Source organism: Alligator mississippiensis, chromosome 6 (assembly GCF_030867095.1).
Source record: "Alligator mississippiensis isolate rAllMis1 chromosome 6, rAllMis1, whole genome shotgun sequence".
NCBI classification, from domain to species: domain Eukaryota; kingdom Metazoa; phylum Chordata; order Crocodylia; family Alligatoridae; genus Alligator; species Alligator mississippiensis.
In genome coordinates, this window is record NC_081829.1 from 36,075,795 (window position 1) to 36,095,644 (window position 19,850).

The window sequence follows — 19,850 nt, forward strand, 5'->3', positions numbered from 1 at the left end:
GCACTCATAGTAGAGATGATATTATTTATTAGACCCACAAGATTTTTGCAAAAAAAAATCTTTAATTGCAAGCTTTCGGGCACAAACGCCCTTCATCAGGCATTGGAGATAAGATTGTAAAAGTTCTCCTGGGTAGAAATGGAAGTTCGTATTAATTATAGGTTGTCATTTTAAAGAGAAAATAGATCTCTTAACTTTTAAAACTTGCATTGAAAGCTAATAGACTGCTCTGGTAATACAAACCATATCTATAGCTAGATCCCTCTTGATAAGACATCTGCTTGTTTTACAACAGCTTCTTTAATATAAGGCAAGCTGTGACTGCATTCGTGCATAATTAGATTTTTTTGGCTGTGTCTGGGTCAGCCTGAAAGTGTGTCTCTCTCTTGTGCTCTCTCCCCCACCTTTTTGGTTAACTGAAAAAAAAATCTATTATGGGTTAAGTGAAACACTAACTGAGTTCATGCTTTTTTTTTTTTTTTTAGTAAAGGAAAATATTGTGTTTCTGTGGGTTCTGGGAACCATTAAGGAAGGAGAATCAATAGTGATGCTTCCTTTTTACCTCGGTGATTAGGGCACTCTCTCTGATATGGCACTTGTCTGCCTCATTCAGAACAGGGATTTACACTGAGGTTTCCTACTCACCAGAAGAGTGTCTTAATTTCTGATGCATTTTTGTGAGATGAAGTGATCTTAATACTGTATGAGGAGTTCAGTTATTTTATGAGCTTGAGGGTTGTATGTTGGAAGGCATGTGAGGGGTCTACCTCTCTTGTGCGCTGCTAGTGGTAGCAAGAACCCTGGGAACAGAACAAGCACCATTTCATGCATCTGTATTAGCTGCCTGATATTCTTGTCCTCTGTTGTATGCTTGAGGTGAGTCTTCATGATACCTGCTCCTACATTGTTCAGACATTGACTTCAGCTGCCATGACTCAAGAATCCTTTCAACTGCCACCAATCAACAAACCTTTTAATGCAGAATTAACTGCACATGCCTAACAAGAATGGGTGATAAAGGAGAACATTAAAATGTCTGTCATGCCCCATGCACTGGTGGAATCCATATCTATAGGAGTTAAAGCTTGTCAAATTTAAGACAGTAAGGTAACTTTAACTCTTTATACGAAATGTTTTGTTTTCAAATATGTCCTTGAAAACTAAATGCCAGTCATAAACTTGCATGAAAGAATGTTCTCTTCCCCCTTTTGGGAACATGTCCAGCATTTCTGCATTAAATTTCTCAAGATTTCCAAGATGACTAAGAAGCCTGCGATGAAGAAAGGGGGAGAGGGGTAAGGAATCCTTAGCTCTTCTCTCCTTTTCCCTCTTTCCTATCCCCCAGTAGAAGCAGCCAGGCTGTAGTATGTAGAGTTGTGCAGAGACTCTTTCAACTTGCACTTAAACATGCACATTTTAATTTCACACTTATCAAAAATACCACACTGTCAACATTTCCTGCCACTGCTTTGTCTGGTGTCTGTGGCTATTCAGAAAATGAGATCAGTTTTTTGCACAGTGTTTTCTGTTTCAGTTTTTTGTTTTTTAAATATTAGCTATAGACTCTTTAATTAGGTCTTGCCCCTTTCTTTATACTGATTCTGTCCTTCTGATTGTTTATCATTCAATGTTTTGATACATATGGACTGTATTTGAACAACATAATACAAGTACAATTTCTTTTTAAAACTACTACAATTTTAATACTGGCAGGCCTAGAATGTAACCATAGATTTTTCCAAAAAACCACAAAAATGTGTTCCAGGTCAGATTAGCCAGATCAGGTCTGAATCCTTCTGATTTAAGCAAAGCTCAATCGTTCAAACAACATATGTGGCGCTGCAACTGGCAAGTATCCTTCACCCCAGACTTTTTTAGCCTGAGACTTTGGCAGGCATCCTGTGTCTAGGCCCTAGCCTGGAGGCTTGAGGTTCGCATGCCCCCAAGTGTTGCTTGCCTTTGCCCCCAAGTGTTGCTTGCCTTCGGCCAATGGCCGCAGGTGCAAGCTGGGGTAGAGTCCCCAATTTCTATAAAGGAGGCATATAGCCGAGATCTTCCCACTGGAAATTGGCCAGTGGGAAGCTAACTATTAGGCTCCCATATGGAGTTCTGTCTACATTTAGACTGGGGTGCACCTTCCACTACTCACTGCCATTTAAATCCATTTTGGCCCGGTTATCAGACCAGTGCAGCGACTACACTTGATCTTGGCTGACAAGAGGCTGAGAAGCAGAAATAATCTGTAAACCATGGTTTCTTCAGGTAATGGTTGTAAGAGTGGCAGGTTGCTTATGTAGGTTGAGTGTCTTCAGTAAGAAACACAGAACTTCTGATTCCATTGATTTTGGACATAGTCTCTCTCCACTCTTCCTCTTTCTATTCCTCTAAGCAGGAAATAGTATGGAAGTGAGTAACAATATTTATTTTTCCTTCAAACCACATGTATATAATATTTATCTGGTCAGCAAAACTGGCTTGTCTCATGGACAGAGAAAACCTGCATCTCTGGAAGGGGAACAGCAAATTACTTTTGTTTCTCTAATTGCCTTGAAAACCAACAAAAGGCATTTATGTGCTCCTTTGAGGGCTGGTCTAAAACACATACTGAGGTCAAGAATGCTTCTGAAGCAGTATTATTGTGTGCTGGTACCATTGCAGGGCTGTGGTTGAATACTGTGAGCACCCTATGTGGTGAGTAGTAAATCAAACTCGATATTCAAAGTTTTACTAAAATATAGGTAAATGGGTTTTATAATTTTTTTTTTTTTTTTAAATAAACTGAGCAGGGTTCTGTCCATTCATTGATCAGTTAGTTGTTTTATATCTATACTAGCCAATTGTCCGTCAAGAATGATGCGGGGGGGGTGGGGGGTGCTGGGATGGAGTGCCACCACCTAACGCCCCATGCTGCCGCTGTTCTGCCTCTAGCAGGGGGCGGGGTGGGGGAGCCGAGACCAGTGCTGCTGCGCCCAGCTCTCCCACCCCCCTGTCCAGTCCTCGGTGTGACTTTGGAATCATGGTGGCACTCCCCCATGCTTGGAGCACTCTGATTGGCTGTTTGTCAGCCATCCGGAGTGTGAATAAAGCGTGATGGATGGACAGATGGACAGACTTAGGGTTTTATAATATTAGAATAATTGAATGCTTTTGTGAGAAAAAATTGTCCAAAATGGAATTTATTTTTTTGGAGGGGAAGGTAAAAAGCAACCTGACAGTTTTTTATGGTTCTTTAAGCCCTCACGCAGAAAACATTCAGTTGTTCACTCAAGAGGGATAATTGAAATGTGCATGTTTCTGTCTCATGTCTTTTACACTGTGCACCTCGTGTCAGTCTGCAGTTACTTAAAATATGTGAATTACAGGAGAAAGGAGGTCCTCTGAATATTTAAGGTCAATTTATTGCATCAGCTGGGGCACAAATGTCTCTAAAGTATTTTAGGCCGTGTGTAGACTAAACAAGGGGCATGTGTGCACGACACTTTAAAGTCGGTTAAGTGCTTTTGCACTGCTTTAATGTTGTTGGTGTTTGCACACGTCAGTGGCGTATTGCACAGTAATTCCAACCGCTGTAGCAAATTCGGTGGCATAATGCACCTTAAATGACTTGGGGTGCAGCAAGCTAAAACTCCTCCTCTAAGGAGTTTTAGTTTGCTGCCCTACAGCCACAGAGCGAAGCACTGGGCTCCATGCAACTCAGGGGCTGTGAAGGCAGCCTGGCAGCAGCCCAGAAAAACAGCCTGCAGGTGGGTGCCGCCTGGGAGGGGCTGCCGCAGAGGGAAGCACCAGCTCCCCTCCCCCGCTGCCCAGGGACCGCTCTGCCCACTGGCAGCTTGCACTCCCCTCCCTGCCACTTGAGAGGCTTGTAAATTTGGGCGTGTGCATGACGGGGTTTAAAGGATCCTAAATTGAATCGGTGTTTTTAAAAACCCACTGCTTCAATTTAGGGCTCCCGTTTTGTCTACACACATCCTTAGACTAATTTACATTGAAGTAGCTGCAGTTTATCAGGCATACAAATCTGCTTCTGGTCAGTTCATTTCTATGGAGTTTGTGGCTAAGGCTGAATTTTCTGAGTCTAATTTCCTATTTCAGCAAATTCGTAAAATGCAAGTCATCTAGGATTTTGCCCTCTACTCCCTTGGAGGACTGGCCCTTGCAGAGCAGGAAATAGTGTCCCAAATGGGGAGCCACTTCATTGTAATGTGATCATCTCCACTCAAGCTCTAGTTGGTAGTAAGCGCAGCTTGTTTTAGCAGTTGTTTTGCCTACATAACTATGGTTTAATGACTAGTCCAGAAGGAAATGGACAGAGCACATTACTGCTAAACAGAATCATGATAGCACTAATTGGAATTTTGTTTGTGGTTTCCAGTGGTAGACTTATTTTCCATCCCTGAAAAGTCATTGCTTAGGCACGATTTGAGTCACTGCTTTTGAATGCATCTTCCCTTTACCCCAAGTTTATTAAAATTAGATTTAAACGCTGCTTTCAGCTTCAGTGACTAGATGAGTTTAACTGTGTGGTTCCTCTACTAGTATTTGGAAGTGTAAGTTTCTTATATATCACTTTGCTTACTTGTAGCAGTGTCATGCAGGGGTGATGGCTTTGCTTATCATGTCTGTGCATGAGCCCGAAACCTGGTGTGGCATGCCTGCAGATTTGTCTGACCTATTTTGAAATGCTACATGTAACTCGTACAAATTTCTCAGTTATGTAATCTGTAGAGTAAGTGAGGAACACTTTATAAAGAACTTCGGACAAGTCAACACTAAGTTTGCTGGGTTGGATACCTTAGTGACAGGCATGAAAAGATCACCCAACTGACGTACCTCTGCCATCAAAATCCCCAGTTGGGGTGCAGCTATGCAGTCTTTTGTCAGCATCATGTATGTCATTTGGGCAGGTGTAACTATAGAAGCAGTAGAACCTTTTTTTAATCCGAGTATGTTGTATCTCCATTTGGGGGCTCTGTTGACAGCTCTGTTAGCAGAGTTGTAGTGGCTGAAGTTTCACAGTGCAGATGAGCTATCTGAATGCAACATAGTGCTTGTGGCAATAAAAGCAATGATACATCAAACCCCTGATCCCCTTCTTAAAGTGATAAGTGATAAATCGGTGTCCTGCTTCCTCTTGACTCTACCAGATAGAAGAATTAACTAACTAAAGGTGGTAACTCTTTGCTGTGCATATCTTTTTTTCCTAAAGAAAAGGATATGTTTCAGGGACCTTGCAGCATCTGTACATTCTCAAAATGAGGTTGAAAAAGCAGATTGCAGGCTAAGGAGAAACAAAAGTATTTGAAGTACCAATACAGAGATAATGGGAGTATCTGAATAGAACACTGTTTAAAACAGGGTGGATAAAAATCAACGATTTAAAAAAAAAAGAGATTTTCATAGCTTTAATTTAAGATATGTTGAAGCTCAAAGATATTCTAATTAGACAATACATTCATGTACCTTTTTAGAAAAGTTTTATAAATAGGTCACAACAGAGCGTACTGTATGTAACGATTACTAATGGGACTCAGTACTCAGTCTAGAAGATCTCATTAAGCATCTCTGTGATGCTTAGTTTCAGTTCTCAGACTGTAGATGAGAGAGTATATGGAGATAACCCATCAGCCTTCTTATCTCTCTGCAAGTTTGTGTCACGGTCAACCCTTCTCTAAAAGTGCAAAGCTGCAAGAAGTAAAAACAATGATTAAATTGACGTTTCCTAAATCCTGGGTCGAGGCCCCATTTAAATCATGAGTCTAGGCCTGACTTAAATCACTAGTTGAATCTATTTGATTTAAATCAAACCACCCTGATTTAAAATGATCTCAAAGTGAAAATGCTGATCAATGGACATTGTCAAGCCTAACATTTGATTGAGAAACGTTAGGTATATTCTGTTTGCAGCAAGACATATTGGCAGCTGCTCAACACTTTGAAATGACCAAGACAGTGTTTCTGTGCTGTTGATGGGAGTGGTGGAAAATCTACCAGAAAGCAAATACTCCCTTTGAAGTCTTAGAGGAATTGCTCATCAGAGAAAAATTGCTCATCAGAGAAAATAAGAAATATTCCTTTTTTGGTAACAAGCCATAAAGAACACAAGAGGGAGCACCTATCTAGGTAAATTAAAAAATGTCAGTGTAAGATGCTTACCATCTCTGAGAGTGGCTAGTCACAGAGAATTCGCAAAATAGAAATCCTGGCAAAGATCTGATTTGAGATTACTAAAAATCTTAATTCTGAAAATGCAAAGTTCTAGGTGGAACCTTTTGGTTATGATCCCCAGAATTGTGAATTAGAATTGCTGCTGCTCCTGCTGCTCTGTCTTTTAGCTACTAGTAACAATCTTTTGTGTACAGCCTGTCTCTGAGAACATTATCTGCCACGCTAGGACAGCCCATTTCTGGCAGGCTTTTTCATCTCTAACTAGCATTCAGAATGCAGGCTTCCTAAACTTCAGATGGTGACCTCTCTTGTTTATCCATACAGTTTCATTTATTCAAGGCCTTCAAGGAACAGGAAAGGGAACATCTCCCTTTAGTACTAAAGAAAGGCTCTTTGCACAGAAGCATGAGGTAGCCTGCAAGATTAGTAGCTGTGTTGTGGGGAAGTGAAAAACTGCTTCTTGAGTGCGGGTAGGTCAAAGATCAGTGGTTATCAACCTCATTGAACTCGGGGCATCCCTCCGTAACTTCTATCATTTGAGTGGAACCCAATTCAAAAATTAATTTTATATAGTGCAGTAGAGAGTGGGGTAGGGGAAGGGCAAATCATTCACCTCTGCCCCTGGCCCGCTCTCTTCTGCACTGTGGGGATTGTCACATGACACAGCCTGGCCCCCATTCATCGTAACTGGGGCCCTGGCCCAACCCGGTCGTTGGACAGTCAGAGCCTGGTGGCTCCTCCAGAGGTGTGGCGACAGGTAGCCAAGGGTGTGGGAGGGCACGTGGCCCCCCCAATCTTTACATGGGTGCTTTGTGTCTCCATGCCTCGCCATCACCACTTCAGAAGTGGCGGGCAGTGTCATATGCTTCACTGCCCGACCTGCCCAGTGGCAGGACGCACATGGTGGTGCCTGCCACTTTTGAAGCAGTGGCAGTGAGGTAGAGACACAGAGTAGAGGCTGAGCCCAGCTTGCAGCTGTGGCCTGCTCTTGCCTGTGCACCCCCCCACCCCGGGCTGCCCAGTGTTGCGCCTCTGGAAGAGCCGTCAGGCTGTTCCTGGGGGCAACGCACGGCGGGGCAGGATGGGGATGGAGATCCTGGGGGCTCCATCCCCTCCAGCCCAGCAGTGCAGCCAAGGCTGGGCCTGCTCCAGGGCCTGGCTCTGGCCCCCCCAGGCAGTGTGCAGCCAGGGCTGGGTCTGGGAGGCAGCCGTGGCCAGTGTGGCATCCAGGGCTGGTGTGGTCAGGGCTGGGAAGTGGCCGGGGCGGTGCGGTGCCAGGTACTGCCACTCTCGCCCCCTTGACCCTTCCCCTTCAGACTTTCCCATGGGGGTGTGGCATGTGTGCGCTCATATGCTCACACACGCTTAGCCCCCCCAATTTTGTATCTTCCCTCCACCTATGCCCCTGTGCCCAGTTGCTCACGGCTGCTGGCTTCACATCTGGCCACTCTCCACCTCCCCATCCCCATTGTTGCCACTAGCTTCTTTGGGGCAGGGGGCCTTAAAACTGTTTCTTGCAGGGGTCCCCCAAAAATGTTGGACTGGCCCTGACTGGAGGTAGAAAAGGTAGCCTTAGCTGGCATATCCAAATCGGGAATTGAAAACAAAAGCAGCTTGTGACTAGAATGTGAGAGGAGAGAGAGGGATCAGAAGAGATCAGAATAAGGATCTATTTTTGCTTAATCTAAAATAATAGAGTTAAAAAAATATGTATAAATAGTCAGTGAGGTTGCATAGCATTTAAGTGCAGAAGTTGTCTTAGTGTTTGTCAAACTTGCTGCTTACTAAGAAGGAGTGGAGCAACCATCACTTCTGCTTAATTCAGAGTAGCTTAAACAAGTTAAGAGTAGGTGGGAAAGAAATGGTGCATCTAACGGAATAGGAAGAAAGATCTAGGTAATAAGCCTCGATACTGAAAAACCATGCAAAAAGAACTGTAGTTACACTCAGTTTGGTGTTGCACTATAAAATTGCTAAACAGGGAAATGAGTTGGGGGAAGTAGTGCATGAAATCTGCAATCTTCATCAAAGTGTAGATAGAAAAAACATCAGCCAGCCTAGGCACAATTTTCTTTGCATAAGAATATATCAAAGTGTTAAGGTGGCAATATGGGCATCTTGAATCAAGATTTTAAAAGGAGTACACTTTACCTGGTGGGAGGAAGATATAGCTCTACTGCTGTAGAATCACGCAGACCTAACAGTACAATTGTTACTGCTGTCAGTTAAAAGAGACCTGTGTCCAACAGATCAGACACAGCATTGTAAGTTGGGAGATGTGTGTTTTTTGTTTTTTTTTTTCCTCCTGGATTTATCATCATCTTATTCTGTGCCTTTGGAAAATCAGCTTAGCAGTCTTAGTCGTGGACCAGGACTCTGTGATAGGTGTCATATTGTAACAGGGGGCCTCCTCCGGGCCAGTTTCCCTACAGCCCGCCCACCTGTTCCTGGGCTAACTGCCCGCCTTCTCACCCGCCATGCCTTGTTGGAATTAATTGAATAGCTGTAATTAAGCGGGAGGCTGCCCATTTCCTGCCCTGATGCCACGGGGTGCTATCTGCCGCTCCATTTCTCCCCTGCACTGCAGCCCAAGCCTCGCAGATGGCATCTAGATGTTCCTCTAATCATCAGCCCCCACACTGGGCCCCAGAATCCCCCTAATTGAACCTCACTTGGATTTCTCTCATCAGGCAGTCTCATCCACCTTCATACCGGGCAACATAGCTCCCTGAACCGCTTCCCCTTTGGGTGTGACCCCCCACCAGGACCTTCGGCTCACTAGCCCTGGCTTACCTCCAGGCCAGTCGGAACCCCAGGCCCTCAGCTCTTGGGCGTTCCTCGCACCCCTCAATGACTAGGCTGGGCCAGGGCCCCAGTCACGGTGAATGGGGGCCAGGCTGTGTCGTGTGACAATCCCCACAGTGCAGAAGAGAGCGGGCCAGGGGCAGAGGTGAATGATTTGCCCTTCCCCTACCCCACTCTCTACTGCACTATATAAAATTAATTTTTGAATTGGGTTCCACTCAAATGATAGAAGTTACGGAGGGATGCCCCGAGTTCAATGAGGTTGATAACCACTGATCTTTGACCTACCCGCACTCAAGAAGCAGTTTTTCACTTCCCCATAACACAGCTACTAATCTTGCAACCCCCGGCCCTTCGACCCTTCCGGTCCTGGCCCCGGCATGGACCAGTCAGGGGCAGTTCAGACAGGCGATGAGTCTGTGGCCCTTTTTCTCTCTCTGGGGATCCACCCTCCAGGCCCTCCAACAAAGGGGTAACCTACCCGGTTATGGGGGCTAGGGGTTAAGGCACCCTGACCTGCCTTTCACCGGGGTGGTAACTGGCCTGGCATTTCCTGGGGGTTCCTGCGCCACTGAGAGCCCCACCAGGCCACCCATTCCCAGCAGCGTGCAGTTTTAGGTCATGCCCAGGACCAGGAGCCCCCTGACCATCCCCTACAGCTCCCCCCTTACTAGCAGCCCTCTGGCCAGGTCTCCAACAGCAGAACTGCCCTGTTTATATGGGTAGCCCCAGATCCAAAATGGCTGCCCTCATCAGGCATCTGGTGGCTGCCAGCTCCAGGCCCTTAAAGTGGCAGGCACATCCAATGCCCTCCCACCCATATGATCTCAGAGGAAAATAAGACAGGAGAGCTTGTAAACAAAGTATAAGACAAGAGGTAGTTGGGGAGGGGGGCTGAAAAGGAAATACAAGGAAATAGACATTATTTCTTGTCTTGACAGATGGTGGGTATAGCACATCAAGAGCCCAACTCTTGCCAAGTGTTCATAGGTATCACAACAGCATAGGGGAATTTATAGAACGGACTTAAAGAAGCAAACCAAAATAGATTTATTTAAAATTTCTCTCAAGTAGGATAGGACACAGATGCTTTTTTTTTTTTTTTGGAGGGGGGGGAGAGGAGGGGAGGGGAAACTTTTCACCAGCCTTCTTGAATATTGTTATGAATGGAGTGTAATAAGAAGCTGTCCAGTCCTATGCAAAACTTTGGGATTTTTAACATTTCTTTCTGGTCTTTATTGGGCTTAGACTGAGACTTTTCAGGGTGTTTTGGGGGGAAAGGAAATGGAATGAGGAGGAGAGAGACTCGCAACAGAAATGCCAATAGCCCAGTGGTAAGGGCATTCGTCTCTGGTTAAACATATTAGGAATCTAACTTCAGTGTTTCACATCTCAATGGTTGGGGCACTTACCTAGAATTACTGGCTCTTCTGGGGTGATGTTTTCCCTCTGGTTGACAATCACTGTCCAAACTACAGTGCTTTGGGATCATTTAAGGGTGTCATGCAATATTAGCACTGTAAGGCCTTCAAACACTTACAAATGGTTCACAAAATAAACTCAAAGAGCATGTCCAGACTAGTGCAATTTTGTTTCCCCGGGGACAAGTTGCAGGTGCACACCTCTTGCCGCTGCTGCTTGTATCCAGGGAATGCTTGTGTTACGCTTGCTTTGGTACATGGCAGGATACCTTGGGTGGGGTAGGGAAGGCTGGAACCAGCAACTGTGCTGGCTCCCATAGCCTTACCTGGGAGCCTGGAAGCCTACTGGCGCTGCAGCCATGGCAGGAAGCCTGGCAGGCAGCCAGCATTTGGTTCTGGCCTCTGGTTTGGGGCAACATGCACTGATGTCACATGTGCCACCCTGTTGTTTCTTTCAACATGGGGTTTTTTTGACCCTGGGAGATCGCATGGTCAACCCTCCCCCCCACACCTCACGCTGCAAGGTAGAAGTGCGGGGAATGTCTTCATGTGCAGTGCGCAGCACCATATTCCACATGTCTGCGCTTGTCTGGATGCGGCCAGAAATTTCAAGTGAAAAACCATAGTGTCAAAAACAGTCTGACGTGCTGAGGTCTTTCTGAGTTTTTCGCAACAGAATAACCACTATAGTTTTCTGTAGCCAAAAAATGAGTGAAAGCTAAGAGCATTTTTGAGGGGTGCCTTGGGTCCAGTGGTGCCAGTGTCCTGCTTCAATGAAGCAGGACGCTGAGTCTGAGGGGTAACTTGAGTCCGAGAAGGCTGAGAATCACTAGAGTAGAAATTTAGGTACGGAGCTAAGGACAAGTTCCTAATCAAACTATCAGAATGGATGTGTTCCTATGAGCTTTTGGATGTGATTAATCAAAATGTTTTTCTTCGGAAAATGCTGTTGGAAATTTTTCTCACTAGCTCTAGTGATGTGCGAATTGGATTCAAGGCTAGAACACGTGATAACAAATGAGAAATGATGGGGAGAGGAAGCGGATGTAAAGGATCTTGAAAGTGAAGGCACAAGCATCTTGCAGAATTTGATCTATTCATCAGCCTTCACTGTAGCACCCTTTCAGGATCTAGTCAGGGCTGATATTTAGGCCTGATTGTGAAAGTGTAGAGTGTTCCCCAGTGGCGTTTGAGGAATTTGAGGGATTCAGTGCGTTTCCATGAGATACTGGTGGGAGGATGAGGAGAATTTACTCTACTGCTCTGTGGTCACGTGGCTAACTCAATGTTTTAAGAGAGATCAGATGCTTTTCACTTGTGTGCAAACAGCAAATCATAAATGGATTCTCCATTTGCTTCGCTACAGATATTTGTTTCTGGATGGGGGCAAATATGGGAAGTAGCGATCTCTTTCTGATTATATAATCTTTTTTTTTCTATAGCTGGCTGGAGTTGCCTTCCTTGCAGCTGGGCTTTGGGCATGGAGTGAAAAGGTAAGTGTGTGATGGGGGTGTTGCATTATCTACAAGCTAAAAACAGTGCTGGGTTGGTTTTCTGTCTCCTTAAGAAATAATACAAATTTTAAATATGATCTAACTTAATTCTAAGTTTTAATAAAAGGATCTTGTTTTTGCCGTGCCCATATAACTGGCATGATTTTCTAATATTTCCCTAGTTTAACATTCTCTCCATCCTTTTCAAAGGCATTGCTTTTTGTTCTGTCCCTTGTCTTTGCAGGGCTAGGTGAATAATCCAGCAATGCTACTTCTCATTTAAATAACAATGTTTGATGTTTAAGGATGCAAGGTGACGACTAGCTCACTCTCATATTACTCTTTGCTGGCTTGGAGAAAAGCTCAAGGCCTGCGAGTTGATCTGAGATTGAGATGCTGTGGAATTAATGTATTTGTACTTTCAGTTTTATAAAAGAGAGAACCAAAGGCAATTTAAACTTTTGAGTTTCAGTATTAGAAACTAGTCTGGAGATACAAAGTAGCTGTGGGATTATCTAGTCAGGCAAGTTTTAGCTAATCAGGTTTTAAATGTGCCAAGAGATTCAACACCCCCTACTTTTCACTTGAGGTGCTGTTCCAAAGGACAACCTTATAGTCTTAAATATTTTCCTCTCCCTGTTTTCTCTCGATTACTGTAAGATTGTTAGATAACCCACAGATCTTGTTTCTATTTTACTCTATGCTGCTGAGGAATTGCTAAGTAAACTGGAGACCAGGGCCTAGAATTAGCAAAATTAAGAAACAGTATTTTGAGGAGGAAGAGAACCTATTTTGCCAGCAATGCAGTGCAGTTAGCTTTCAGAGGGTAAGACAAAAGCTTTTTTGTTTTAATTAGCTAAAACATGTCAAATATGCTTAAGAGCTTTTTGTTAATCCCTCTTTCTTATTTGCCCAAGGCCTTCTGTATACAATAGGCTTCAGTGGCATTTTCTACTCTATCGCCTTATTTAAGTTCTTCATTAATTTGTTAACACCCTTTGTAAACAACTATCCTGCTCTACGGGCTCATTTTAAATAGAGAGACATGGAATACAGCATTACATATTGACTTTATTAATTCATCTACACTGTTCAGGGACTAGAAGATGCCATGTTCAGGAAAGGATCTATTTTCCTTTCATTGTTTTGGAAAATGAAGAACATGTATACTAATTTATTAAAATGGACAAGATTTTGTATTAAGCAATAAAATAGTCAGCCTGGCTTTCAGCATAATAGAAAGCTACTTCCTACTATTTATTATTATATGAAAATTGTAAAAATAAGCAGTTAGGAAAACTTCCTTAGCTAAAATATTTTTTTTCCTCACTGCTGCTAGCTTTTTAAAAATGTAATAATACTATTCTCTTTGTAAAACACAAAAGTTCCTTCTCTTCTTTTTTTCCTCCTTTTATATTTAATTAAGCTCCTCTGGGGATATCCACAGTTTAAAAGGACTTCACAGAATCTGCAATGGGAGAAAAAGCGAATTTACAACTTGCCTCTGCTAGATGTTTTTTATAGTATGCTGGATTTGCTTAAGGAGGGTAAACTTTGCTAAATTTATTCTCATATTATCATCTGGGAGTTGGTTTTTTCTGTTACGTAACTGAAGGGTATTATGTGAGGCATTTCTATGGTGTCCTCTGCCCCCTTGTTAGGGAATATCAGTAGCATGAGCTATTGTGAAAATAACCAACTAGTATTAAAAACTAAAGCTATCTTCCTTAATTGGTGGAGGGAATCTTTCAAATCTGCCCTGTCTTTTATATGGAGATAGAAATCTCAATGGATAGTAGACATTGCCTTTAAATTCTGTAAGCTCTGTTGTTGTCATGTACTAGGCTACTGATACTCAACCAGGGTGCTGTGAAATTCTAAGGGTGTTGCCAGGTTGTACGCAATAATATTAGATGTGCTAACACTCCAACAATTCATAAAATAAACCCAGAGATTTCAAATAGGAATACAGTTGTGGTCTTTTTGAGTTCTTTGCAATTGAAAAATTGCTCTATTATTTTTCTATAGTAAAAAAACCAAGCGAAACAAGCTGACGTTTTCTCAGGGTTGCCTGCAGTCTAAGAAGAGTGATTGATTGTCCAAAGGAGATGAATTAATAGGAAGCTTATCAGAGTTAAGTAGAAATGGAAGGAGATTTTGACTAGTCAAGGATACTTTCTGAACCTTGAGCTAATGTAAACAATCTGTCTTATCCAAGCATGTTGGAGTTCTCCACAATTTTGAATTCTTTATGTTCCCCTTTCCAATCAGAATTAATTCATCTTGACTCCTCAGCAGGGATTTCTGTTAACTGAATTAATTCCTGTCTGCTCTGTCTGGGATAATACTCTCCTTTTGTTGAAAATGAATAGTCTGTACATGGAGGCTTGTGAGTTGCCCAGAAATACTACCAATATATTGCATTCTCTCTGTTTGTAGAGGGACTGAATTTGGTACTCACTGGGCGTGTCCACATGTGCGCCCGACTGCACAGTTGTAACTGCTGGTACTGCACAGTCCCAGTGCCACACGGATCGTTTCTCACCCTACTGTGTGGTAGCTCATTGCTGCTGCGCGGTAACAGCGGCATCGCAGTTTGTGTCTGCCAGTGCTACATTGCCGTAGTTCATCACTCTGGTGATGTATTGTCTCATGTACACGTGCCCACTGGCTTCATCTACATGTGCTATTAAAGCAAAGCAAGAATCTCTGGCACTTATTGCTTCTGGGTGCTGTGTTTACACGTGTGCCCAGGACTGCAGCATGCTGAGCTGGGTCAGAGCAGCCCTGGCTGTTGGGAGGTCCGAGGTGTCAGTCTGTGAGCCCGGGACTGCTCTGACCTATCTCAGTGTGCTGTGGAGAGGCTGGCCAGGGCCCAAGGGTGCTGTAGTGTAGGGCTAGCTCCTGAGTCTCATATATTAGCCTCGCCACACTTAAAAATGGCAGCGGGGGCGTTGAATGTATTTTAGTTCAAGTGCTGCTGCTGCCATTTTTAAGTGTGGGGAAGCTGATACTTGAGACATGGTGGCGCTTTAAAGTGGCTTTCAGAGCTCCTCCCACGTCTGGAGCACATGTAAACGTGCCCTTAGATTGTAAGGTCTAGAGAACTGTCCTCTCTTGCAAATTTGTATCGTAATAAATAAAATTATCCCTCAGAATTGTGATAGTGCCTTGGAAACACAAGCATAAAACAAAAAATAACTTCTTTATAAAACACAGTGCCATAAAACCAGCACATCAAGTACTTGTAGGATACAAGTGAGGTTTATTGGTATGTTAGAAGACAAAATGTGATCTCTGTATAAGGATGAAATTAAAGAGGAGCCCAAGGTGACCAATTTTTAAATACAGAAATAGAACAGGGGAGCATCTAAGGAAGGTTAAAAAAAGAGTAGAATTATGTTTTATTATGAGATTAAGAGGCAGGTGCTAAAGAGAGAAGAGTAAAATAAGGAAGAGCTTTATCTCTGTGGCTATCACCTTTGCAAGAGCGTGTAGGTTTCAGACAAGTTATCAGTAATACAAATGCAAGCAGCATTCTAATTAGGAAAAGATCTAAGCCTTTCTCTCCATAATGGAAAGAAGGGGGATAGAGATCAACTTAAGAGCCCCATTTACAAACCACTACCAGCAAACAGACCATGAAATGAAGATGTGTGGTTCTCTCATCCTAACTAAATCCAATAGTAAAAAAGAAGACACCAGAGAGAATGCAGAAATATAAATTCAGAGCAGCAGCCTACTTCTGTCAAAGAACCGTATGTTGCCACCTTGCTATTCTGGCCGACATCTGTGCTGGAATAGCTATAAAAATACACATTACAAAAGAATGGCAAGGGAGAATCTATGCTGTCCATTAATAAGCAACAATGCTACCTTAGGGACACACTGCAGTTAAGAGCAGCTGCAGCTGTGTAGAGGAAAGCACACTGAAGTAAAAGCACTTTCAATGACATAAGAATGATTAAGCCTTTCTCCTCTTGCTATGTTGGCAGCAATGTGCGAACAGAAATTTATTTTAACTATACTTTTCCAAAGTACAATAAAGTAATGAACAATTATATACTATAGTCCACAGTGAACCACTCTTTCAGGCATTCTCCATAAAGGATTGTCAAGAATGTATAGGTTTCTGAGGGTTAGGAAAATATAATAAACTGTTCTTTCTAGATGATGCAGAGGCACCTGGCTTGTTTAATCAGTGATGTGTTTTCTGTAACTGCTATACCTAAAAACTACATTTATCTCTTGTATCACCCTTGTAAGCAATAGCCCAGCAAACAAAACCCAGATTCATCAGAACCCACCTATGGGGAAGAGCACCGAGACATTGTGAAAAAGGGTGCGTCTACACAACCACAGAGCTGTGGAAACCATCAGGGGAACAAAGTGTTATCACACTAACAAAGCTTTCACAATTGTTTCCAATCATCTCTTGTTCACTCTGACCTCATGTTTTTCCAGTTTCATCTGCTTCAGTAGATCTGCCTGGAAAGGTTTTCACATAAACAAAAGTTGTTTCAGGGAAAAAGCAAGTAGTAGTTGGGCTCTGGTACTCATTTCCATTATAGCTGGTTTCCACCATTTGTAACTAATAAAAGGTAGGGGAGGAGGTAAAAGGAGGGGGTGTACTTTTGCATGCCAAAGATACCTTAAAATTACACCACACACACTGAAAAGGAAGGATATGAAAGCAGAGATAGGAGTGATGAGCAGAATACCTCTTTTCTATGTTATTGTTTCTGTTTGTGCAGTACACCATGTTAGGACTATACTGTGGCTTTATGACACTTCTCTCACCCCCCTTCAGGCTATAAGTTCATGTAGACAGGGCTAAAGACTAAGCATTAGAATGGCCCCTGTTCAAATGAATTTATGGAGTTGGCTGCATCTTCAGCTATCCTGTTTCTGTTCCACATGCCTCAAGCAGCAGCTTTCCTGACTTTCTTTACTCCTCATCACCAGCAGCGAAGCTGTTATTGCCACCTCATTCATTTTAATGGGCTTTTACATATTGGAAATGGAGCTTGACAGAGACACATTAATGTAACACAGTGAGTCTGGGGTAGTTTTAAAATGAAAAACAACCTGTATGGTTTGCACTGTGCTCTTTTGGAAATGGGATTAGATACTATTCTGGTAATCATAATGGATCATGAGAACTAATGTTTATAGAACTCTTTGAATATGCCAGATACTATGCATACAGCAACTGTATTATTTATACGTTTTCCACCAATTTTATCTTAGTATATCCCAGTAGCCTCCCAGTAACTGTGGAAAATACTGGACCTCCATTAAGAGATATCATATTCTAACAGACTTTAAACGACTTGCCCAAGGTGATGGAAAGGGATCTAGAAGCCAGACAAGTCCCAATTTGTTCCTGAAGTACTATGAAGAGAAATGTCCCCCTTCTTCAGTGTTTTATTTTTTTTTTTTTGGGGGGGGGGGGGGAGGGGGGCTGTGTCTTGTTTTATGTGTTTGCAGGGAGGATGGGAATGCATGGGGATGGGGACACTGTCATTGCAGCCACAGTGTGGATAAAGGAAAGAGGGGGCATGCCTACATTCACTGCATGGAGCAGACTAATTAGCTCCACAGTAAACGTCCTGGATCTACACATACGGCCCTATTAAGCCGCAGGAAACTAATTACCTCTGCAGCACAGTAATACTTGTAAATTACAAGCAGAGTAATTTACATCGCAGCACCACCTGTGTAGATGCTGATGCAGCTGGCTGGGGCACAAGGGTGCTTCAGTGTGGGGGCTGCCTGCAGTTGCCACGCTCCAGCAGATTCGATTAATCAAGTCTGCTCCGATGTGTTGGAATTCTGATGAGCTGGATTTAGGCAAACAAGGTAAACTAGACAAGATTATTATAAAGATGGAGGTTTAAAAAAGCAATGAAAAGCCAAAACAATATTGTATTTGGTGTTGGGAGGTAAGTCTTGCTAAATTAAACATTTTCCAAATGGATAAGGAATAGTTATGTAGTCATAAGGACTCCAGTTCCTATTTTGTCCTTAAATGTTCCTTGTAACATGGAATGTGTTTTATACTGTGAATTCCCTCTGACTTTAGCAGATTGTATGAGGAGATGCATCTCAAGCCATGTTGGTCTCAAAAGGGACCTAATTAAAGGATACAGCAAAATGCCACAAAGAAAAAAAACACCTACCTCCCATCCTCCTCCCCTTTCCTACGTTTACCATACATCCGGGTTTTCCTGGACATGTCCTCTTTTTGAGCCCTCTGATATCCATCTGGGCAGGTTTTTTTTAAATCTGACCAAATGTCCGGGATTTTGCTTTGCTCTGCTGGTGGGAGCATGGGGATGGCGATCGGAAGCAGCAGAGAGCACAGACGTACCTGCCTGCAGCTGCAGAGGTATGTGCAGACCCATGTGGTGCTCCCTGCTGCCTCTGCTCACCCTCCCCTGCTCTCGCTCCCAGAGCAAAGCAAAAGCCCAGACACTTGGTCAAGGCAGGGGGGCAGGGGCTGGGGCTGCAACAGGGCAGGGTGGGTAGGGGTTACCTGCCCCTCCAGCGCGGAAAAGGGGCAGGGAACCTTTGAGGGCAGCAGGGAACTCTGGCTAGGCGGGTAGCACAGGGGCTGGTGCCTGTTCTCAAGGGGTGGGTGGCTGCTGAAGGGAGGGGGAGGGGAGAAGGAGGGGGCCATGGCCAGGGTGGGGGTGCCACAAGCCTCTCCTCCTCTTCTCTCTAGTCCATGCCAGGGCCAGACGCGCTCTGCTGCTGCCTGCATGAATCGGAGCCACTGTGCTCTGGCCCTGTCAGGACAGGGACAGCTGAGGCCCCTCCGGCAGGGCTGGGGGGTAGGGGGCTGCAGGTCAGGGGTGAGGGGCACCAGCAGGGATGGGGGTGGGGAGTTGCAGAGCGGGAATGAGGGGCACCAGTGCGGGGGAGGGGGCAGGAGCTGCGGGTTAGAAGTGAGGGGCACCATCATAGCACAGGGTGGCAGGGTACTGCAGTTTGTGAGTGAGGGGCACTGGCAGGACTGGGGACAGTGGGATGGGAGTGAGGGGCAGCAGTAGAGCTGGGGGGGAGGGGGGGGTCTGCGGCTTGGCAGTGAGGGGCAACAATGGGTGGGGCACCGGCATGTCACTGCCCCCTACACCGTCATATTCCGCTCCCCGGCATGCGTGACAGGTGGCTTCTTTTTTTGGACCTGGAAATATGGTAACCCTACCTTTCCCCCTCCTCAAAAGAGTCCCCCACAGTTCCGTCATGTCCAGTTGGTTACTTTGTCCCTGTTGACATTGCTAGGGGACTCTAAGGTGGGGAAGGATGGATAACTTCTTTAAAAACACTTAAATTCCCTATATTCTCTACCATGCTTTTCATTCAAATTGTCCTTTGTACCTCTCACTAGTTCAGATTCACTAGCTTAAAGCTAGGTGAATCTCCTGTGATAGTATTAGGCTTTTAGCACCATCTTGTGGAAGCCTGTTGGTTGAAGATCTTTGAAAATTAACTCTCCTTCAGAGTCAGGGGTCCTGCAGTTTCCTTCTAGAATTAATTTTTGTACTGCAGCCCTATTCAACCAACTTATTCTGCTAGATAAAGAAATTGTGTATGTACTCAAAACAACAGTTAATATTTTTGTTCCAAATTGTCTGTATGTTAGAATGCCATTTGTATTTTCCCTAGTGCTCTCATATGCCCTCTGCTGAAAACCCTGCTCACCTCTAGTATAAGATAATGACACAACAAACAAGAATTTTTTTTTCTATTACTGAGATGCTTCATGTCCTTATGTTCACCTTTTTCCCTTTTTTGCAATTGTTCTGTCTTTAGGGTGTACTGTCTGATATAACAAAGGTAACCCGTCTCCACGGCTTTGATCCAGTGGTGCTTGTCTTAATTGTTGGAGTAGTGATGTTCACCCTGGGATTTGCTGGCTGTGTAGGAGCACTGAGAGAGAACATCTGTCTTCTGAAGTTTG

The 19,850-nt window shown here is 43.9% G+C and overlaps 1 protein-coding gene across 2 annotated transcripts in view; it reads left to right on the forward strand.

The window, feature by feature from the left end:
- The window catches only part of TSPAN14 (tetraspanin 14), an 85,695-nt gene that overhangs the window by 40,960 nt on the left and 24,885 nt on the right, over positions 1 to 19,850 (forward strand). For both annotated transcript variants that reach the window (XM_006264716.4, XM_014602632.3), the window contains 2 exons: positions 11,834 to 11,884; positions 19,703 to 19,849. In XM_006264716.4, coding sequence (XP_006264778.1) covers positions 11,834 to 11,884; positions 19,703 to 19,849 — 198 coding nt within the window. The remainder of the gene's footprint in view (positions 1 to 11,833; positions 11,885 to 19,702; position 19,850) is intronic.